At 41.3% G+C, this 24,265-nt stretch overlaps 1 protein-coding gene across 20 annotated transcripts in view; it reads left to right on the top strand.

Moving 5' to 3' along the window:
- MAGI2 (membrane associated guanylate kinase, WW and PDZ domain containing 2) overlaps nt 1-24,265 on the top strand; it is a 1,189,595-nt gene that overhangs the window by 924,019 nt on the left and 241,311 nt on the right. For all 20 annotated transcript variants that reach the window (XR_007354679.2, XR_007354680.2, XR_007354681.2 and 17 more), the window contains one exon: nt 10,302-10,359. Coding sequence is in view for 17 of the 20 variants with exons in the window: in XM_048836471.2 (XP_048692428.1) it covers nt 10,302-10,359 (58 nt within the window). In the remaining 3 variants the exon portion in view is untranslated. The remainder of the gene's footprint in view (nt 1-10,301; nt 10,360-24,265) is intronic.

Below are 24,265 nucleotides of genomic sequence, written 5' to 3'. Positions count from 1 at the left end.
GATGCCTTTTTATCTCTCACTCCTTCTTTTACATGGTTGTTAAGCCATGGTGGCTCTTTTTTAGTTCTTTTACTGTGTTTTTTAATTTCGGGTATACAGTTAAGTTGAGCCTCTATTATGGTGTCTTTGAAAAGTGTCCATGCAGCTTGCAGGGATTTCACTCTAGTCACTCTATCTTTTAATTTCTGTTCAACTAACCTCCTCATTTTTGCATAGTTCCCCTTTCTGAAATTAAATGCCACAGTGTTGGGTTGTTGAGGTGTTCTTCCCACGGCAGGAATGTTAAATGTTATTATATTATGGTCACTATTTCCAATCGGTCCTGTTATAGTTACCTCTTGGACCAGATCCTGCACTCCACTCAGGACTAAATCGAGAGTTGTCTCTCCCCTTGTGGGTTCCTGTACCAGCTGCTCCAAGAAGATATTTAAAGTATCGAGAAATTTTGTCTCTGCATTTTGTCCTGACGTGACATGTACCCAGTCAATATGGGGATAATTTAAATCCCCCACTATTATTGAGTTTTTTATTTTGATAGCTTCTCTAATCTCCCTTAGCATTTCATCGTCACTATCACTGTCCTGGTCAGGTGGTCGATAATAGATCCCTACTGTTATATTCTTATTAGAGCATGGAATTACTATCCATAGAGATTCTGTGGAACATGTGGATTCATTTAAGGTTTTTATTTCATTTGATTCTACATTTTCTTTCACATATAGTGCCACTCCCTCCCCCCCGCATGACCTGTTCTGTCTTTCCGATATATTTTGTACCCCGGAATGATTGTGTCCCATTGATTGTCCTCACTCCACCAGGTTTCGGTGATGCCTATTATATCAATATCCTCCTTTAACACGAGGCACTCTCTTTCACCCATCTTATTATTTAGACTTCTAGCATTTGTGTACAAGCACTTTAAAAACTTGTCACTGTTTATTTGTCTGCCCTTTTCTGATGTGTCAGATTCTTTATGTGGATGTTTCTCGTCTGATCTGGCCCATACTTTGTCCTCTTTCATCCCCTCCTCCTGACTAAAACCTAGAGAATCGCTATCAATAGACTCTCCTCTAAGAGAAGTCTGTGTCCAATCCACGTGCACATGTGCAGCAATCGGCTTTTCCCCCCATCTCTTAGTTTAAAAACTGCTCTGCAACTTTTTAATGTTAAGTGCCAGCAGTCTGGATTCACTTTAGTTTAGGTGGAGCCCATCCTTCCTGTATAGGCTCCCCCTATCCCCAAAGTTTCCCCAGTTCCTAATAAATCTAAACCCCTCCTCTTTACACCATCGTCTCATCCATGCATTGAGACTCTGAAGCTCTGCCTGCCTACTGGGCCCTGCGCATGGAACTGGAAGCATTTCTGAGAATGCCACCATAGAGGTCCTGGATTTCAGTCTCTTTCCTAACAGCCTAAATTTGGCCTCCAGGATGTCTCTCCTACCCTTCCCTATGTCACTGGTACCTACGTGTACCACGACCACCGGCTCCTCCCCAGCACTGCACATAAGTCTATCTAGATGCCTCGAGAGATCCACAACCTTTGCACCAGGCAGGCAAGTCACCATACGGTGCTTCCGGTCATCACAAACCCAGCTATCTATGTTTCTAATGAGTGACTCTCCGATTACTAACACCTGCCTTTTCTAATTCTAATGACTGGAATTCCCTCCCCCAGAGAGGTAACCTTAGTGCAAGAGGATACCCCAACATCATCTGGAAGGAGGGTTCCAACTATGGGAAGGTTTCCCTCTGTTCCCGTTGACTGTTCTCCTTCTCTGGGCCTTTCACCCTCCTTAACAGTGCAGGGGCTGTCTGACCAGAGGTGGGACAAATCTACAGTGTCCCGGAAAGCCTCATCAACATACCCTTAGCTCCTCCAGTTCCGCCACCCTGGCCTCCAAAGCCTGTACACCGTCCCTGAGAGCCAGGAGCTCCTTGCACCGAATGCACACATACGCCGCCCGCCCACGGGGAAAGTAATCATACGTGCTACACCGAGTGCAATAAACAGGATAGTCCCCACTCTGCTGCTGGGCTTCTGCCTGCATTTTCTCCTGCAGTTACTTAGGTAAATGATAGGGGTTTTGTTTAAATCGAGAAGTTTTTATTATAATTTAGTATAAAGGTTTTAAAGAATGGCAAGTGTACCTTGCCCCCTTCCTACTCCCCTTCTCAACTCCCTCTCGAAACTCCCTGTTAGCGGCCCCTGTTTGCAAAGCTCCCTGGTCGCTTGCTCACTGGTTTATAAAGCTCTGGCCTCCTTGATAGCCTCGTCCCCTGCCTAAGGTTCAACCAGTGAACAGAGGCTTCTAGATTTCAAACCTTGTTTTGAAGCTCACATCCTCCTTGGAACTGCTGGGATATTCCACAGTTGATGAGATCCCAATCCTTGGCTCAAGCCAGAGTAAGGTCATCTATTCCCGCGGTAACCTCTCCTCCTGAACCTCCAGTGCTGCAGCCACAGACAAAGGTTGCTCCTATTGAACTAGTTCAGCCTGAACCATTGTTACAGGTGCATAGATGCTGGAACTAGGGATGCTGGGGGTGCGGCTGCACCCCCTAGCTTGAAGTGGTTTTCATCATATACAGGGTTCACAGATGGGTTCAATGGCTCTCATCCCCCACACTATTCAAATTGTTCCAGCACCCCTGTACAGGCACCATGGGAGATTCCATTGGCTCTGCTTCTATTACCCTCTTTACCACCAGATGACTCTGCAATGCCAGAGTCTTCCTCCCCTGTACCCGAGGAATTTAAAACATATTGGACCTCCTGAGGTATGTGGCTTCAGCTTTGGGTATTCAGGCTGCGTTTGTTCAAGATACCCTCCATAAGAGGAGAGTGTCTTTCCCCATAGATGAATGGTCTTGGATCTGCAAAGACCATAGGGAACACCCCAGCATCCTTTCACCTACAGTGATGCGTACTGATAAGAGATATTATGTGCCTCTTTCTGGTTTTGAGTGCTTCTACACACATCTGGTGCCTAACTCTCATTTGTTGTAATGGCAGCTAGTGAGAGGTTAAGGCAGGGGAGATATAAGTCAAAAGACAAGGACTCTAAAAGCTTGATGAAGTAGAACAAATTTTCCTCCCACACCTTACAAATACATGTTGCCAATCAGCAAATGTTTTTATCAAAGCACAATTTACAGATAAGTTGCCAAAATCCTCCAGGTAAGAGTTTAAGGCTTTCATTGTGGAAGGCCATTGAGTGGCCATCCGTAAGTCACTACTGTCTGCTTTGGACATGGTAATTCCTTCCTCTAGAGTTATGGCCTCTGCTGTAACTCTGAAGAGGGCTTCTTTGTGGCACAATTCTGGTATGGCTCTGGAGGCCCAACAGACAATTGAGGACTTACCCTTTGACAGTTGACCTTTATTTTCAGAGAAAACTGACAAAATGTTACATTCTTTAAAGAATTCTCAAGCTACATTGCATTCACTCATTGGCGGGGGGGGGGGGGGGCGAGGGGAAGGGTCCACTTAGTGGCAATCTTGATGTTCCATCCTCTGATCCAGGGGAAGTCAATGTTCTCAAACTCCATGGTTCAGGGATTTCTAAGAGGAATCATTCATATTTTTTCCACTGGTGAAAGAAGCAGTTCCTTAATACTGTGCTGGCTGCCCTTCTGGGTACTCTGTTTGAGCCATGGCAACTTGGCAAGACCCCCATATACCCAATTTTCAAAAACAAAGTGTCCCTAAGACCACATACAAAAACCTTCTGTCTGAAGTAGTTTCACCTGAACCAAATAAAATACTTACCTATATTCTTTCCTAAGCCACACTCAAACACAGATGAGCAGCTCCTTCATGTATTGGATGTGAGACTGTGTTTGGCATTTTATTTGGAGAGAACTAAACCATTTTGTTCATTATGTCATGTTTTTGTCTCCTATGCGGATCACACGAAAGGTTGGGTGATCTCCTCATGGACTATTTCCAGCTGGATAACTTCCTTTTTTTGCAATGGTGTTTGGAGTAACTCAGGCCACACCTCACAAAGGTCAGGGACTCATTCAACTGGGCCCCAAGTGATGTCAGTGGCACTTCTCAACTATGTTTCAATATTGAACATTTGCAGTGCTGCTCCCAGGTCTTCCACACATACTTTTACCAAACACTATGCAATTATGGCTGCATCAAGATTGGATGCGAACTTCAGAAGGCAGTTCTGCAGTATTCTTTAAGCAGAGTCCAAGCTCACCTGCTACAGCTTGTGAGTCACTTGAGTGGAATATACATCTGCAACCACTCACAGAAGAAAAGATAGTTACCTACCTATAGAGTAACTGTAGTTCTTTGAGATGTAGGTGCAGACATGTATTCCAAAACCCATCCTCCACCCCTCTGCATTGGATCTCAACTATTGGCATTTGATGTGAAGGAACTGAGAGGGGTCAGGATTGTACAGCCCTTAAATAATTGTAATAATTTATTAAATAATAAAGGAACGGGAGCCAGAAGGTTGCAAGCACCTCCTCTACGGATACTGCTAGGTAAAGTTCGCTGGCCTTGGTGCAATAGGCACACACACACCTGAATGGAATACATGTCTGCAACCATATCTCAAAGAACAACAGTCACTATACAGGTAAGTAACTGTCTTATTTTAGCAACTCTGGGAGAAAACAAAAACTGATAGACTAGACTAAATATTACTAATTTCTGAAACTGATTGACACAAGATGTAGATGATTAAAGACATTATGTATTGCAGTGAGTAGTATTCAAGGAAATAAATGGTTGTCAGTCAACACCCTACAGCCAATGTATTTAATAGATCTAAAATATATTTATAGTGCAAGTATACCATCACTCAGGCATTCAATGTTTCCATTGCACGGGGAAATAATTATATGCAACCTCATATCCATGAGAATAAATAATGAGTGAAATAGTTTGTAATTACAGACAGGTTGTGGAATGCAATGACAATGTGTTTGTGGGATTTACCGACATGTGGATGGCAGTTGGAGAACAGTGTTATTTTGGTGTTTGGTTTGAATTGGGTAAACATGGTTTTGACTGAGAGCTGGTGGGTTTTCTAAGTGAGTGGTTTGTAAGAGTCTGTAAGAATTTGAAGAATGAAGCTGCTTTCTTTGTGATTGCAGGGTTGTTTGTCCTAATATCTATCTGTGTGTTAAGAGTTGTTAAGACAGTGAGAGATTTAGCCTTCAATTTTTGATCCAGTTCATTTTTTTTCATATCCTTTGTTTTGAAAGTTAGTATAGTGTAGTTGGGATCAGTGATCTGCATTTTCCAATTTTAAATACGGCCAGTATTTGCAAACCTGGACAGGTTTCTCGAACTGTTAGTTTAGAGCATTATAGCAGACTGAAGATGGGTTTCAACATGAGGCTTTCAAATGCTACATGGATGGCTGCCCTATAAGGACTTCTCTGACTCGTGTTGAACAATTGTCTGAATGAATATACAATATCTTTTTTCCTGAGTTTTGTAAGGTGATCTGTAACCCTTTCCAAATGGCAACCACATCGCTATTGTATTTGTTTCTTATAACCTCTTGTGTAGTCAATGTAAACATTCTCTTGGATGTTTGTAGTATCCATTGAGCACCTAAACTTAGATGATTAACTAGTATTCATAAAGGACTTTAATAGAAACTTCAACTGTTCAGAATTCAAATTGGACTACATTACATGTTTCTTGTACTATTTTTTTAACACAACATTAATGAGACACTTGTCCAGGATGTAGTTAGATTATGAAGACACAAGCTGAATAAAGAATGGGGAAAGAGAAGAGAGGAGTCAAATCAACACAAAATGAGTAAAGAACACAGATTGGTGAATGGAAAAACTCAATATTATCAGGAAGGTCTGTTGTACAGGTTCCACAAGGAGTCCTAATTTGTGTGACTGGCTTTTTCCCTAGCAAGTGACTCAAGCTGACATTGACTTTGATAGTTTTAAAGGGATAATATTTTTCACCAGGGTGAATTCTTCTTGAACAATTTCTTCCATGTCTCAGACACTAAAATCACTTTCAGGAGCAGCAGGCATATTTTTCTTTTTCAACCTCTTTTTTCTGTGACTGATGCAAGGAAAATCCCACTGTCCTTTTGTTCAGATGTTCTCTTATTAATCTCTTGACATACATATAATAGGGCAGCGATGCAATGTAGGCTGTTGTTTCAAAACCTTTGGAGGGCTTGTGTGTCTATTCCCAATGTGGCAAACAGCAAGAACTACAACAATAGGAGTCCTTCCTGTTGGTGATGGTAATTGATTTTCTTCATCTCCGTATATGAAGATCCATAATGCTTCCCTTCTTTCCATCCCCTGGGATGTACAGTGAAACCAATAAGAATGGATGTGAAAGGTAGCACCTTTTCAGATAGCAGACGTAGCATCTGGATTGTTAGTATAAGTAGGCTGCAATGAGGTGGTTCTGCCATCAATTATTAAAATGACCTGCTTGTATGCAAATTAAAGCTGTTTTATCTTTTTTAAAAACCTTTTTTGGTGGATCTGGTGGAAAACCTAGGACTTTTTGTTAATACTTGAGCGTTTAACACATTTGAAAGTAGGTGACTCATTCTGTATTTAAAAACCTGGCTCATGTGCATCGTGAGCAAGGTACCTGAATGTTGCCATGTAGTTTGGATTTTCTTTTTTTTGTAACTGACAATGATCACTGTGCTTCTAACTGGATTCTACTTTTCTGGCAATGGATAAATGTAAAATGTACAATTTACACTGTGCATATACTGTATACCCAGCACATATATGGTCACAAAAAGAGGAATATCTATGTCCAAACTTGATATCTGTATTGTCCAAACCCTGCAAAGGACTCTTGCTGGTTTTCACCTTTACATTTTTTAAAAATTTTCTTGAAACAATCACTAGATCATATGAAGAAATCCCATCAGAATGCTGATCTAACCTTAAGGTGAAATATTATATTGATTTTAAAAAGCCCAAGTAAACAACATGGAACTAAAATTTCTCCTCTGTTACCCAGGGTAACCCCACTGAAGTCAATGGTGTTTCAGAAGCATAAAAAAGAGTAGAGTTTGTTTCATTAATGCAAAGATCTTTGACACAATGTTGTTCTTTCTGTGATGCTGCTGGGTGCAGAAATTATGTAAAGTTTATAAAACTCCATATCCCATTGTCGCAAAAGGAAAATTGGAAAGCACAATGTAAGTTCGTCATCTTCCCAACTCAAATTACTGTTGTGAGTAGTAGCCTCTTCCATTTTTTGTTTATTATAATGTCCTTTTATAAATGTTTACTGCTTGCTTCTCATCCCTGACAATCAGCACCAGACACAGTGGACCAAATGATAAAGATTAACTGCAATGCAGACATCCAGTATTGTTCAAATGTCTATCTTGGCTATCTTATGAAACATGAAAGTATTGCCCTCATGTAATCTTTCAGTTCCCCAGTGAAAACAGAATAGATGCCACTATTTAATGACAGGGAAAAAAATCACGAGGCTGCTTAAAGCAAATGTAGCAGAAGATTCTTCTAACAACAGCTATGCACTAAACTATGCTCTGCTAACCTTATCTTGCAAACTTCAGCTAGCAGCCCCGCGTTTGCGCTCTGGCAATTCCATTTCAATGGTCTGCGTAGAATTTTAATTAAACATAGCTCTCATGGTGCATCTCAAATGGAAGAATGAAATTAGGGCATACCCTTATGTAGAGTTTATATCTATCGTTATGGTGCACAAAGGTAATTTTAAATTTCATTTTTTTCCAAACTAATGACTATATTATGATATTAGATAATTAGTGGTTTAATCCATCCATTTCAAAAAATAAAATGGGTTCTCCATAATGTGCCCAATTTGTTAAATTTTTACAGATTTTTACACTAGAAAATGGAATTGTCCATCTGAAATATCAATAGTTGGGCTAGTTCACAAATACTGTTATGTATCATTACATTAGAAAAACATGGACTGATAGACTAATAATAAATCGTCACATTATTTGTGTATATTCACAGAAAATAAAACCGCTGTATCTATGTTCTTTAGATATAATCTTAAGAGTGTATAACTCTAAAGAGAAACGGGGTACTTCCAATTCCAGCAAAATGTACACTGCAATAAACTTTGAAAAGATTCCACAAATGGAAGAAACTAAATGACACTTAGAGCATTGCTTATATATATACTTAAACACACTATATATTTATATAGACATAAATATTTACTAGTTACCTGTTTAATTTGCTCTCTCATGGAGAGTATCTTTATTGTCATTAAGTTAACACAATAAATTGGAATGGAAAAGCCTCACCGGATGCAGATAAAATAAAGTGTGTGTCTATGTTTGTAAGACAAATCCCTTGTATTGTTGTGTCCAAGGTGGGCAGGAGCTTTTTAAAGCAAAGCAAAGCACTGAGCCTTCATAGCAAGACCTAAATATGAATTGTATTGATCATATATGCACTGAGTGTAAAATTCACCTCTGTACGGACAGTCAGCACAGGACCTATGCACTACTTGCCTCGTGTGAATATTCATGGAGCATGGACCAGGCTCCCTAAATCCAGTGCCAAGATGCACAGGGCCCTGTAAAACCTGTAAAGGATTTTCTAGGATCAGTCTCTTTATTGTTTTAAAGTTCTGGTGAGGTGTCTGGAGGGGACAACCCCAGGACTTTCACTATTGATCACCTTACTATTGAAATAAATTATTTTGCATTTGTGCATTTGCTATTGCAGTTTTAAAATAACCTCAGAAAAGAGACACAAACTTTGTTCAAATTCAGATTGCCAAATAAAGGTTTGATTTACTTTAGAAAGACTTGATTATGGTCATAGTAGAAAAACTTAGACTAAGAAAATTAAGGTACAGGCTTTTGAGCTTTAAATTACTCATCTGTGGAGTTTCTCTTTGAGTTAAATACTATCTGCTAGTCTTCACAGGAGGATTATTCATTCTGTATAGCTTCGGGGACAGTCAAAGCAGAAACTCCTGCACAGGACAGTGTGACAGGAAGACCTGCCGATGAAGTACTGCTGCCAGAAATTGTACCTCCCCATTAAGATGCCACAGCAGTCTAAACAAGTTCAGTCAGAGCAGAACCAATGTTTACTATTTCAGATGTGATTGTTTGAGAGGTATCCAGCAGAGAATATTTTTAAAAGCTGTTCCTATCTGCAGCTCTTTCAAGCTCACTCTTTGTCATTTAAATCTTTCTTTCCTGTCAGCCTTTTATAGCACATCAAGGGGTGAATAGCCACAGTATATCTGTGAAACAAAGGGCTAAGTTCAAGTCATGCAGGTGGACCTCATGCAAGGTTAATGGTTTACATTGCATATGAACTATGATGATTCTATCTAACCTAGGTTTATAGACTTACTACATCCAAAATAACTATATTAAAAGTGTGATAAGGTAGCAAAGTCAAGCACTCCAAAACTAAGAAATGCTAGACTTGAGGTTGTCCATGCAACCTCATTCTTTAATTCCATGATCGCATACTCTTCCCTCATCTCCTCCCACTTCAAACAGGAATATGTTAGGAAAACCCATAGATTTGTGAGTCAGAGCCTCCATCAAATTTATCTTGCCTTGGCATTAATGATTATTCACTTCATGGAGTTGTTTTTTTTAGTTTGATTTTTTGCACTCCCAACTACTGTTGTAATATTCTAAGTCCTGGTTAGTAATATGTACAATGTTGGGAATTTTTAATATGATTTTTATCTTGGCAGCTTCCCTTTAAATAAATACAACTGTATGCTCTATGTACCTTTGGAAGAAGAAGCCCAGCATATCACTAGGGAATGAGATTATACATGATATGCTGCTATTGCCGGTTGGCATAGCTGTCTGCAGAATAAAAAAGTAGCTCAACTAAAATGTATTGTATTTTGTAGTGGTGACCCCTTTCACACAGCAAGCCTCTGAGTGCAACCCCCCTTATAAATTAAAAAAACACTTTTTAAAATATTTAACACTATTATAAATGCTGCTGGTGAAGCGGGGTTTGGTGTGGAGGCTGACAGCTTGTGACCCCTCAGGTAATAACCTCGCGACCCCCTGAGGGATCGCGACCTCCAGTTTGAGAACCACTGTTCTAGAGAATGAGAATTCTAGATTGGCATGCCAATTTTCAAGTCACTACTACTTGCTGCTGCCATGGCACATGCCTAAAATTTGGCATTGGTTTTGAGCACTAAATCCAACTGTGCTCTCCAGTTGCTACACTCAGCACCCAGTAGAACTCTACTCTTTCATTACTAGAAATCTTGGCATTTTGTGCTATATTTACTGAGAGAGATAACTCTTTGTTTTTCAGAGCTTCCATATGGCTGGGAGAAAATTGATGATCCCATTTATGGCACTTATTATGTTGAGTAAGTTCCCAACTTCAATATTAATTTGCTGTTAATAGTTCATAACCTGATATTAATATCCTGTTCAGTGTTTGAATTGGAAAGGTATGGGCACAATTATTTTCCCCTTTGACTTCAGGTTACGCAGGAATTATCAGACTCCAATATAGTTGCAGTAAATGAACAGTTTCTGTATCTTTCAAACTGGTTACTCTGTCACTTCTTTTTGAGCCCTGATCTCATCCTGTGTATTCTAGAAATATTGAGGGGGGGGAGGTTGAGGGGAGCATTTAAATCAAATGTGTTTTATTTTCTGTTTAACAAGTTTTAGACAAGCATCAAACAAGGTGCAAATCCTTGCCAATCCAGGAACAGAATAAAACGTAATCATTTTTACTTCATAATGATATTTTTCTGAATAGTCTTACTTTGCAGTAAGTCTGAGAGTCACATTATTTTGTATGAGTGCAGGTTGTATCTTATGTGAAATTTTTCTATGCTCACTCATGGCATTAAGAACAGGAGAACTTGTGGCACCTTAGAGACTAACAAATTTATTTGAGCATAAGCTTTTGTGGGCTACAACCCACTTATGCTCAAATAAATTTGTTTGTCTCTAAGGTGCCACAAGTACTCCTGTTCTTTTTGAGGATATAGACTAACACGGCTGCTACTCTGAAACTCATGGCATTGTAATTTTGCACCTAAAGACACAGCTAGAAAAGGAGAATGTAATTTTCTATTATTTTAATGGCACAATCTCTGCCTGCATTTTTCCAGGAGAACATGGTGTGTGTACAAAATAAAGAAAAGATCCTTTCTCCCTTCCATTTAGTATAGGTCTTTGTGCAGTGGGGTAAAGCGGATTACTACCCAAAAGAATAGATGTAATTGATTAGTCTGTTTAACTCGAGCTTACATAAAATACCCAAGAATTGAGAGAGATGAAAATGGCTTGCTTCTCCTCTGCCTTTTATCTTGTGCAGCCATTGACACTTGTGCAAAGTGAGTCTAAAGTGGCAATAAAATGATACCTAATCAAAATGATAGCATTATATTCTCTCTCTGCACAGGTGTCATAGACTACCCAAGTTATAAAGCCATGGAGAATCAATCCCAGAAACTATTAACTCACTTTCCCCTGGTCACAGTCCACAGATAGTGAATTGAGAGCCCATCCAATTGAGGAAAGGGGCAAACACACCAGACAAAAATCTATGAAACAAATAGCAGATCTATTTATTCTAGAGGGAAGAACTTACAGAAGAAGGTTTTGAAAAGAAAAACCCAAACTCAGATCCTTACACTGAGAGCCTCTCTTTGTTTCCACAGTTACCCAGTACAAATTACAGTGTTTTACAGTTTGCTTAACCCATAGTTCTCTGATACCCTGTTGTCTCTTGATTCCATAGTAACACTACATCTATGCTGGCTCATTCTGGAAATATACCAGCTCTCATGCTTTCCTAGTTCCAAACTGCAGTGCAGAGCCATCAGTTGGGCAGGAAGATGGCAGAGTGCCTCCTAGATCCCTGAGATTTTAGGAGCCAAGTGTTTAGGGCTTCCCTTCCACAGCTGATAAAAGAGCTACAGCACCTGGGCCTCCTCTCCTGCTCCTCCAGACCTCCCAAAACAAAAACAGAACTGTAATAGAGTCCTTGGTGAGTTGGGTGGCCTAGTGGTTAGCGCAGGTAGTGCCCCCCACACCCTGGTGGGCCGGTCTTACAGTCCTGGTCCTCCTTTACTCAGAAGTGTGGTGAGGAATACTGGTGGTTTGAGTCTCTCCTGTAATGAAGGCAGTGGTAGGGGAGCCCAGGCCCACCCACTCCACCAGGCTTCAACCCAGGGCCCTAAGAGGGTCAACAATATCTGGCCACCAAAAGTGCCTCTGAGTCACCCTCCCTGGGTCACTTCCTACCACTGCTTTTCTCTCCCAGCTTTTAGTCCCAGGAAAGGTGTAAAGAAAAAGGAAAGGTAACCAAACTGTCAGCCCTAACTGGGCTCAGCATATAGCCTCCCTTCCCTCAGGAAGGCTTCTCCAGCCCTCTTGTCAGAAGCTTTCTGGGTAAGTCTGTCTTTCTCCCCAGCCTTCCCCCTTCTGAGCTGGGTTGCTCCCTTTTCAACCCATTCTCCAGTTGGAGCGTGCTCTGCAGGGGCCAGGGGTGGGGATACCTGGGCCCAGTACTGTCCTGTAAACCCTTCTGGTGCAGTGTGGGGTTTGTATACCCCATCACAAAAACAAAAGCTTCGCTTCGGCCACAGTCCTGCTGACTCCTTTGTAAAGCAGCAGCAGCTGCCCTGGGTCTCTGTGTTCCCCAGCTTGTCCTCTTCCCTCAGATGAAGGAGCCATCAGCTCTGCCCCTGACCCAACTCACTCACCCTATCCAAATTCCTACCTACCCCAAGCAAACAGGTGAGTGGATTTTTTGAACCCCTGTATATAATGAATAATGCCAAGAAATTACTCCTCTGTCCTTATGCTTGGGTTTTTATAATATTCCTGTGTAGTAAGTGATGGCGTTCACATATCTCTTTATAGTAATCCTCTTCATATCTCCCAAATATATATTTATACAGCTGCTGGTAGTGACTAATGATCTTCCGCACAAGTGGCTATGTACTTTAGAGACTAACAGGTGTTGTGCAATTCCTGTGCATTAAGCTGTCCCTGGGGCATCTCCTTTGAGCTAAATACTGCCTAAAACACTCATAGATTCATAGATACTAAGGTCAGAAGGGACCATTATGATCATCTAGTCTGACCTCCTGCACAACGCAGACCACAGAATTTCACCCACCCACTCCTGCGAAAAACCTCTCACCTGTGTCTGAGCTATTGAAGTCCTCAAATCATGGTTTAAAGACTTCAAGGACCAGAGAATCCTCCAGCAAGTGTCCCGTGCCCCGTGCTACAGTGGAAGGCGAAAAACCTCCAGGGCCTCTTCCAATCTGCCCTGGAGGAAAATTCCTTCCCGACCCCAAATATGGCGATCAGTTAAACCCTGAGCATATGGGCAAGATTCACCAGCCAGATACTACAGAAAATTCTTTCCTGGGTAACTCAGATCCCACCCCATCTAACATCCCATCACAGGCCATTAGGCCTATTTACCATGAATATTTAATTACCAAAATCATGTTATCCCATCATACCATCTCCTCCATAAACTCATCGAGTTTAATCTTAAAGCCAGATAGATCTTTTGCCCCCACTGCTTCCCTTGGAAGGCTATTCCAAAACTTCACTCCTCTGATGGTTAGAAACCTTTGTCTAATTTCAAGTCTAAACTTCCTGGTGGACAGTTTATATCCATTTGTTCTTGTGTCCACATTGGTACTGAGCTTAAATAATTCCTCTCCCTCTCCGGTATTTATCCCTCTGATATATTTATAGAGAGCAATCATATCTCCCCTCAACCTTCTTTTAGTTAGGCTAAACAAGACAAGCTCATTGAGTCTCCTTTCATAAGACAGGTTTTCCATTCCTCGGATCATCCTAGTAGCCCTTTTCTGTACCTGTTCCAGTTTGAATTCATCCTTCTTAAACATGGGAGACCAGAACTGCACACAGTATTCCAGGTGAGGTCTCACCAGTGCCTTGCATAATGGTATTAAAACCTCCTTATCCCTACTGGAAATACCTCTCCTGATGCATCCCAAGACTGCACTAGCTTTTTTCACAGCCATATCACATTGGAGGCTCATAGTCATCCTATGATCAACCAATACTCCAAGGTACTTCTCCTCCTCCGTTACTTCTAATTGATGGATTCACCAAGGGAAGGTCATGCCTGACTAATCTAATCACCTTTTATGATGAGATTACTGGTTCTGTGGATGAAGGGAAAGCAGTGGATGTATTGTTTCTTGACTTTAGCAAAGCTTTTGACACGGTCTCCCACAGTATTCTTGTCAGCAAGTTAAGGAAGTATGGGCTGGATGAATGCACTATAAGGTGGGTAGAAAGCTGGCTAGATTGTCGGGCTCAACGGGTAGTGATCAATGGCTCCATGTCTAGTTGGCAGCCGGTGTCAAGTGCAGTGCCCCAGGGGTCGGTCCTGGGGCCGGTTTTGTTCAATATCTTCATAAATTATCTGGAGGATGGTGTAGATTGCACTCTCAGCAAATTTGCGGATGATACTAAACTGGGAGGAGTGGTAGATACGCTGGAGGGGAGGGATAGGATACAGAAGGACCTAGACAAATTGGAGGATTGGGCCAAAAGAAATCTGATGAGGTTCAATAAGGATAAGTGCAGGGTCCTCAACTTAGGACGGAAGAATCCAATGCACCGCTACAGACTAGGGGCCGAATGGCTAGGCAGCAGTTCTGCGGAAAAGGACCTAGGGGTGACAGTGGATGAGAAGCTGGATATGAGTCAGCAGTGTGCCCTTGTTGCCAAGAAGGCCAATGGCATTTTGGGATGTATAAGTAGGGGCATAGCGAGCAGATCGAGGGACGTGATCGTTCCCCTCTATTGGACATTGGTGAGGCCTCATCTGGAGTACTGTGTCCAGTTTTGGGCCCCACACTACAAGAAGGATGTGGATAAATTGGAGAGAGTCCAGCGAAGGGCAACAAAAATGATTAGGGGTCTAGAACACATGACTTATGAGGAGAGGCTGAGGGAGCTGGGATTGTTTAGCCTGCAGAAGAGAAGAATGAGGGGGGATTTGATAGCTACTTTCAACTACCTGAAAGGGGGTTCCAAAGAGGATGGCTCTAGACTGTTCTCAATGGTAGCAGATGATAGAACGAGGAGTAATGGTCTCAAGTTGCAGTGGGGGAGGTTTAGATTGGATATTAGGAAAAACTTTTTCACTATGAGGGTGGTGAAACACTGGAATGCGTTACCTAGGGAGGTGGTAGAATCTCCTTCCTTAGAGGTTTTTAAGGTCAGGCTTGACAAAGCCCTTGCTGGGATGATTTAACTGGGAATTGGTCCTGCTTCGAGCAGGGGGTTGGACTAGATGACCTTCTGGGGTCCCTTCCAACCCTGATATTCTATGATTCTATGATGCGTCCCCAGCTTATAACTAAAATTCTTGTTATTAATCCCTAAATGCATGACCTTACACTTCTCACTATTAAATTTCATCCTATTACTATTACTCCAGTTTACAAGGTCATCCAGATCCTCCTGTAGGATATCCCTGTCATTCTCTAAATTGTATCCTAGCTTCATGTCATCTGCAGACTTTATTAGCACACTCCCACTTTTTGTGACGAGGTCAATAATAAAAAGATAAAATAAGATTGGTCCCAAAACTGATCCTTTAGGAACTCAACTGGTAACCTCCCTCCAGCCTGACAGTTCACCTTTCAGTAGGACCCGTTGTAGTCTCCCCTTTAACCAATTCCTTATCCACCTTTCAGTGTTCATATTGATCCCCATCTTTTCCAATTTAACTAATAATTCCCCATGTGGCATGGTATCAAACCCCTTACTGAAATCTAGGTAAATTAGATCCACTGCGTTTCCTTTGTCTAAAAAATCTGTTATTTTCTCAAAGAAGGAGATCAGGTTGGTTTGGCACGATCTACCTTTTGTAAACCCATGTTGTGTTTTGTCCCATTTACCATTGACTTCAATGTCCTTAACTACTTTTTCCTTCAAAAAATTTTCCAAGACCTTGCATACTACACAAGTCAAACTAACAGGACTATAGTTACCCGGATCACATTTTTTCCCTTTCTTAAAAATAGGAACTATGTTAGCAATTCTCCAATCATACGGTACAACCCCTGGGTTTACAGATTCATTAAAAATTCTTGCTAATCGGCTTGCAATTTCGGGTGCCGATTCCTTTAATATTCTTGGATGAAGATTATCTGGGCCCCCCGATTTAGCCCCATTAAGCTGTTTGAGTTTCGTTTCTACCTCAGATATGGTAATATCTACCTCCATATCCTCATTCCCATTTGTCATGCTACCATTATCCCTAAGATCCTCTTTAGCCTTATTAAAGACTGAGGCAAAGTGGTAAGGCTTACACAGTTCCATTACACAGTCAGTGGAACCAAAATGGAGCACGTAGTTGTCTGCATTTTAAGCCCACCCTCCATCAGGCAAAGACAGGCTCCTTGCCCCATGTGCTGCAATGCAGTTGTGTTTCTAGGCTGTTGTTGCCAAACTCACTCATCCCACAGACAAAATATAAAGGAGGGAAAGGATATCTTAAAGGCATACTGTACTTACTGTAATAGAAAAGCTTTAATGGGATCTAGCAGAGATCTGGAATAGTAAGAATGGAGGTTCATAGACTAGCATTAAAAGTGCAGCAGCACTAGCTTTATAAAGGCTTTTATAGTCAATATAAGGAGCTATATTTTAATCTGCTTTCTAAGCTCAATAATTTGGTAGTGAAAATTGTTGTCCATTTTTCATTATAAAAAGTGACAGTGTTACACCTTCCTTTATTACTAGCATTTAACAGATTTAATTTTTAACTAGATGAAATCACATTACAATAAACTCTTTTAATTATGTCATAAAATGGATAAATCATGAAAAGTTAGGTTATGAACCTTTGCATATTCAAATCCAATCCAACTTTATAGGAATCACTTTAAAACTATCAAGGAAAGAATATCCTACCCTCCACTTATTAGAACATCTGTATCTCTCTAAAATAAGGAGGGGCAGTTTGCGGGGATAAACCACTGAAGTAATCAGATTCAGTGTAACACCTTGCAGTGGTCAGCCATAAGGAGTATCTAGACTCTTAGCACTCAGTTAAGCACAAAATATTTGCAATTTTCTCTAGAGTGTGAGGGCCCAGACACTGCTTCTCCTCTCATTTGTACATAACTAAGGTTCAGTGGATGGATATGCTCTTAATTCACCTTACTATTGCAAATCCAAACTTATCTGCAAGGGATGGACATTTGCACTAACTCTAGCAGGTGAAACTTTCTACTGTGACTGGGTCAACTTCATAGGATCATAGAATATCAGGGTTGGAAGGGACCTCAGGAGGTCATCTAGTCCACCCCCCTGCTCAAAGCAGGACCAATCCCCAACTAAATCATCCCAGTCAGGGCTTTGTCAAGCCTGACCTTAAAAACTTCTAAGGAAGGAGATTCTACCACCTCCCTAGGTAACGCATTCCAGTGTTTCACCATCCTCCTAGTGAAAACGTTTTTCCTAATATCCAACCTAAACCTCCCCCACTGCAACTTGAGACCATTACCCCTTGTTCTCTCATCAGCTACCACAGAGAACAGTCTAGATCCATTCTCTTTGGAACCCCCTTTCAGGTAGTTGAAAGCAGCTAGCAAATCCCCCCTCATTTTTCTCTTCCGCAGACTAAACAATCCCAGTTCCCTCAGTCTCTCCTCAGAAGTCATGTGTTCCAGTCCCCTAATCATTTTTGTTACCCTCCGCTGGACTCTTTCCAATTTATTCACATCCTTCTTGTAGTGTGGGACCCAAAACTGGACACACTACTCCAGAGGAGGCCTCACCAATGTCGAATAGAGGGGAACGATCACGTTCTTCGATCTGCTGGCAATGCCCCTACATATACATCCCAAAATGCCATTGGCCTTCTTGGCAACTAGGTCACACTGTTGACTCATATCCAGCTTCTCGTCCACTGTAACCCCTAGGTCCTTTTCTGCCAAACTGCTGCCTAGCCATTTGGTCCCTAGTCTGTAGCGGTGCATGGAATTCTTCCATCCTAAGTGCAGGGCTCTGCACTTGTCCTTGTTGAACCTCATCAGATTTCTTTTGGCCCAATCCTTTAATTTGTCTAGGTCTCTCTGTATTCTATCCCTACCCTCCAGCGTATCTACCTCTCCTCCCAGTTTAGTGTCATCTGCAAACTTGCTGAGGGTGCAATCCACACCATTCTCCAGATCATTTATGAAGATATTGAAAAAAAACAGCCCAAGGACCGACCCTGGGGGCACTCCACTTGATACCGGCTGCCAACTAGACATAGAGCCATTGATCACTACCTGTTGAGCCTGACAATCTAGCCAACTTTCTATCCACCTTATAGTCCATTCATTCAGCCCATACTTCTTTAACTTGCTGGCATGAATACTGTGGGAGACCGTGTCAAAAGCTTTGCTAAAGTCAAGGAACAACATGTCCACCACTTTCCCCTCATCCACAGAGCCAGTTATCTTGTCATAGAAGGCAATTATATTAGTCAGGCATGACTTTCCCTTGGTGAATCCATGCTGACTGTTCCTGATCACTTTCCTCTCCTCTAAGTGCTTCAGAATTGATTCCTTGAGGACCTGCTCCATGATTTTTCCAGGGACTGAGGTGAGGCTGACTGGCCTGTAGTTCCCAGGATCCTCCTTCTTCCCTTTTTTAAAGATGGGCACTACATTAGCCTTTTTCCAGTCATCCGGGACTTCCCCGGATCGCCATGAGTTTTCAGAGATAATGGCCAATGGGTCTGCAATCACATCTGCCAACTCCTTTAACACTCTCAGATGCAACGCATCCGGCCCCATGGACTTGTGCTCGTCCAGCTTTTCTAAATAGTCCCGAACCACTTCTTTCTCCACAGAGGGTTGCTCACCTTCTCCCCATGCTGTGCTGCCCAGTGCAGCAGTCTGGGAGCTGACCTTGTTTGTGAAGACAGAGGCAAAAAAAGCATTGAGTACATTAGCTTTTTCCACATCTTCTGTCACTAGATTGACTCCCTCATTCAGTAAGGGGCCCACACTTTCCTTGACTTTCTTCTTGTTGCTAACATACCTGAAGAAACCCTTCTTGTTACTCTTAACATCTCTTGCTAGCTGCAACTCCAGGTGTGATTTTGGCCTTCCTGATTTCACTCCTGCATGCCCAAGCAATATTTTTATACACTTCCTGGTCATTTGTCCAATCTTCCACTTCTTGTAAGCTTCTTTTTTGTGTTTAAGATCAGCAAGGATTTCACTGTTAAGCTAAGCTGGTCACCTGCCATATTTACTATTCTTTCTACACATCGGGATGGTTTGTCCCTGTAACCTCAATAAGGATTCTTTAAAATACAGCCAGCTCTCCTGATCTCCTTTCCCCTCATGTTATTCTCCCAGGGGATCCTGCCCATCAGTTCCCTGAGGGAGTCAGACTTTTGTGCAACCTTCTAACAGAGCCTGTGATTTAAAGACTAAACGCTAGCCTTCTTCCTTCCACAGCCCCGCACAGAATTATGGTGCTGTGCTGGCTTTTTCAGCTGTCTAATCGCAAAAAGAGCATTTCTACCTTTATGGTTGATTAACTACAAGATGAAACTCAATTTGCAAACACGGTTTCCTTAATAGGACAGCTAAACTAACCAGATGGGTACTTATTGTAAACTGTGCATCCTGCCTCAACTGCACAACATTTCTTTATCTTTTCTATCTGACACGCTGTTACTGCTTATGTTAGAAAATAACATGTTATCTCAGCAATTCTGTTTCTTTCATTTTAAAAAGTAGCTAAATCTTACATTTTGATGCTCATTTCAACAAATATGTCCATTAATACTTGTTTTAAACACAATTTCAGTATCTAAATGAAAGATTTGGATGTCTTTTTAAGGAAAAATGAAACAGCAATTGAGGCAACATTAGTCAAATCAGCCTTTACCAGTTCCATTTCCTAGCTGACTTCCATACTAATATCATCAGCACAGGTGCAGCGCTGTGACCCCATGCACCAGGTTGCATTGTCCAAAGCAGGGAGCCAGGCCCAACCCTGTGGGACAAAAGCCACTGCAGTGGGATGAATACAGGGTGGGCTTGTTTGCCAGCCCTTCCTCACCGGGCCAGGGCGGGCTTGCTCTCCAGCCCCGGGCCTCCCCTCTGCACTGGGCTTTATTGAAGTCATGGACACAAAGGAAAGCCATGGACAAACAGAGAAACCATGATATCTTTGGCTTATTTACCACTGTGACTCATAGACTTTAAGGCCAGAAGAGACCATTGTGATCTATAGTCTGACCTTCTACACGTTGCAGGCCACAGAACCTCACCCACCCTCTCCTGTAATAGATGCTGAACCTCTGGCTGAGTTACTGAAATCCTCAAATAATGATTTAAAGACTTCAAGGTACAGATAGGCCATCATTTACTCTAGCTTTTCCCAGCAAGTGACCCATACACCAGGCTGCAGAGGAAGGCGAAAAAACTCCGGGATCTTTGCCAATCTGACCTGGGGGAAAATTTCTTCCCAATGTCAAATATGGTGATCAGTTGAACCCTGAGCATGTTGGCAAGACCCACCAGCCAGATACCTGGGAAAGAATTGTCTGTAGTAACTCAGAGCCATCCCCATCTAATGCCAAACTGTGATGGCGGGCACCTGGCCCCGTTGAAGCTCCCTGCTGCAGGCCCCATGGTTCTACCACACTGGACCTCAGAAAAGGAGCAGCAAAGATGGGTTCTCTAGTCCTGCCTAGAAAAGTTGCATGGAAGCGGCCAATCAGAACCCAGCAAGCTCATATAAAAGGAGCTGCAGGGCCTTAGCAGGTCAGTTCCTGGCTGGGACCTGAAGGGCAAGAAAGGGTGCTCAGTTCTGGCTGGAGGGGTTGATGGCTGCATTTACTGGACCTGAGAGAGAGAGGATCTGAGAAATTCAGCCCTGAGTTAAGGGTGAAGAGAATGGAGCTACGTGGGAAAAGTCTCAGGGAATAGCCACAGCGAAATGGAGGCAGCAGTACATGGCTGCTGTTTATAGGGTCCCTGAGTTGGGACCCAGAGTAGTGGGCATCCCCGCTAGCAAAATGACCTAAGCCACAAGTCTTCTTTAGAAGCACAAGCAAAGGGCTGGATTTAAAGGACCCAGAGATGGGGCTGATAACCTGTTGAGGGCAGACAGTTTCAGCAGGGAGAGACTCCAAGGAGCCTAGGAGGGTCTGAAGAGCAAAGGCACCTGAGGAAGGAGGAGCTGAGTCCAGCTTGAGCCTGGGGATTTGAAGACTTTTGTGATTGTTTTGGACTTCAGTACTCCCGGAAGGGGTCCTTGATTGTGTGACTTGGCCAGAGGGCTGAGCCACTGAAGACCCACCAAGCAAGGCTAACAACGTACAGGGGATGCCAGGAAAGGCCTGCAGTACCACACCCAGCCTCTAGGAGGCACTCACAAGAGGTGAGTGTCACCCACTACACAACTCTGCTGCTCTACCTATTATTAACAGCCACATTTACAAGTGATGACTTTGTTATGTAGATAGCAGCTTTAAAGTTTGGCAAATTTTTTTCACTTTCACTCTTTAAAACAAATGTCCCTGTTGACTTCAATAGAAATCTTTTCTGGGTGATGAACATCTGACATCACCTTTTGGATTACCAGGTATATTAGGTCACCTAAAGATACATTGCTGTTTCCCCTCTATCCCCTTGGTTTAATGAACACTGGAATATTTTCATTTTTTTTAAATAACACTGTCTAAAGGGTAGGGCCTGGATCCAGAGAATTGCTTCGCATGGGATCATGAAGGTGACTTCAGTGGAAGTCACATGCACTCAGCACCTTTTACAATCCCTGATTCTAAGGGAGCTCAGGGTCAGATCTTTCACATTTCAGTGGTCTACATGAATTAGTTTCTGCACTTTCCCCCCTGTTTTCTTTTATAAAATACAACAGAAATATAGTCGAGTGTTAAAATTTCATCTTCAATATAATTTTGTTTGCTGCTGTGGGAATCCAGCACATGATGGATCCATTACTTTGTTAAGCAATTTGCCTGAACAGTCACTATTGGGGTTAAGATTTCTATTTCATTATAAACAGCTAATTTTGTTTTCATCTTATCCAGGACCACTATGCACAAACACCATCCTGTTTCTCTCTTGCATAGAAATCACATATAGTGAAAACTTGAAAACCTGTGTTGCTGGAGTATTTTTCAGTGATACTGCAGAATAGCATATAGCCACATAGGTTGAAACTAGGGCTGTCAAGCAATTAAAAAAATTAATCGTGATTAATCACGTGATTAAAATAATCGTGATTAATCACGTGATTAATTGCACGGTTAAACAATAATAAAATTCCATTTATTTAAATGTTTTTGGATGTTTTCTACATTTTCAAATATGTTGATTTCAATTACAACACAGAATAAAAATTGTACAGTGCTCACTTTATATATATTTTTGATTACAAGTATTTGCACTGTAAAAAAACCCCAGAGAAATAGTATTTTTCAATTCACTTAATACAAGTACTGTGGTGCAATCTCTTTATCATAAAAGATGATCTTACAAATGTAGAATTATGTATAAAAAAACTGCATTCAAAAATAAAGCAATGTAAAATTGTAGAGCCTGTAAGTCCGCTCAGTCCTACTTCTTATTCAGCCAATTGCTAAGACAAACAAGTTTCTTTACATTTGCAGGAGATAATGCTGCCTGCTTCTTGTTTACAGTGTCACCTGAAAGTGAGAACAGGCGTTTGCATGGCACTGTTGTAGCTGGCGTCACAAGATATTTACTTGCCAGATGTGCTAAAGAGTCATATGTCCCTTCATGCTTCAACCACCATTCCAGTGGACATGCATCCATGCTGATGACAGATTCTGCTCAATGACAATCCAAAGCAATGCAGACTAATGCATGTTCATTTTCATCATCTGAGTCAGATCCCACCAGCAAAAGGGTTGATTTTCTTTTTTGGTAGTTTGGGTTTTGAGGTTTCCTCATCAGTGGTGCTTGTTTAAGACTTCTGAAAGCATGCTCAACACCTCGTCCCTCTCAGATTTTGGAAGGCACTTCAGATTCTTAAACCTTGGGTCAGTTAGAAATCTCACATTGGTACCTTCTTAGCATTTCGTGAAAACTACAGTGACAGTGTTCGTAAAATGAACATGTGTTGCGTCATCATCCGAGACGGCTATAACATGAAATATATGGCAGAATGCAGGTAAAACAGAGCAAGGGACATACAATTCTTCCCCAAGGAGTTCAGTCACAAATTTAATTAACGCATTCTTTTTTAATGAGCATCATCAGCATGGAAGCATGTCCTCTGGAATGGTGGCCGAAGCATGAAGGGCCATACAATTGTTTAGCATATCTGGCACGTAAATACCTTGCAATGCCAGCTACAGAAGTGCCATGCAAATGCCTGTTCTCACTTTCTGGTGACATTGTAAATAAGAAGAGAGCAGCATTGTCTCCTGTAAATGTAAACAAACTTGTTTGTCTTAGCGATTGGCTGAACAATCTGAAGTAGGACTGTGTGGACTTGTAGGCTCTGAAGTTTTACATTGTTTTGTTTTTGAGTGCAGTTATGTAACAAAAAAAATCTACATTTGTAAATTGCACTTTTGTGACAAAGAGATTGCACTACAGTACTTGTATGAGGTGAATTGAAAAATACTATTTCTTTTGTTTATCATTTTTACAATGCAAATATTGTAATAAAAATAATATGCACAATTACAACACAGAATACAATGTGTATGAAAATGTAGAAAATGATCCAAAATATTTAATAAATTTCAATTGGTATTCTATTGTTTAACAGTGCAATTAAAGCCACGATTAATAGTGATTAATTTTTTTAATTGCAACTAATTTTTTTGAGTTAATCACATGAGTTAACTGCTATTAATCAACAGCCCTAATTGGCACTTTACATTTACAGCAGAGTGCAAGAAGTTGAAAGGACAGAGAACTTCCAAATGGATCTGGGAAAGAAACAGTTTTACCAATCAGAGAAAAATTTAAAGTTTATGAAAAATTTTCCTATCATAAATTGAGAGAAAGAATCTCAAATTTTCAAAGACGAACAATATCTTTTTTTAATTTAGGTTAATTTGTGACATTATGTTTTTTATGACATTATTGAAATTTTTGTTTTACTTTTGGCCTTTTTTATTGTTTCAATTTGTTTTACTATAATTATTTTAAAAAATCATTTTGAAAATGTTGAAACAGGACATTTTGATCTTTTCAAAACTTTTCTCCAAAAATGTTTGAACTGAGAAAT

The sequence above is a fragment of the Caretta caretta genome, chromosome 1 (assembly GCF_965140235.1).
Source record: "Caretta caretta isolate rCarCar2 chromosome 1, rCarCar1.hap1, whole genome shotgun sequence".
NCBI lineage: Eukaryota > Metazoa > Chordata > Testudines > Cheloniidae > Caretta > Caretta caretta.
Note: the sequence above shows the minus strand (reverse complement) of the source record. Positions and strands in the feature narration are given on the sequence as shown.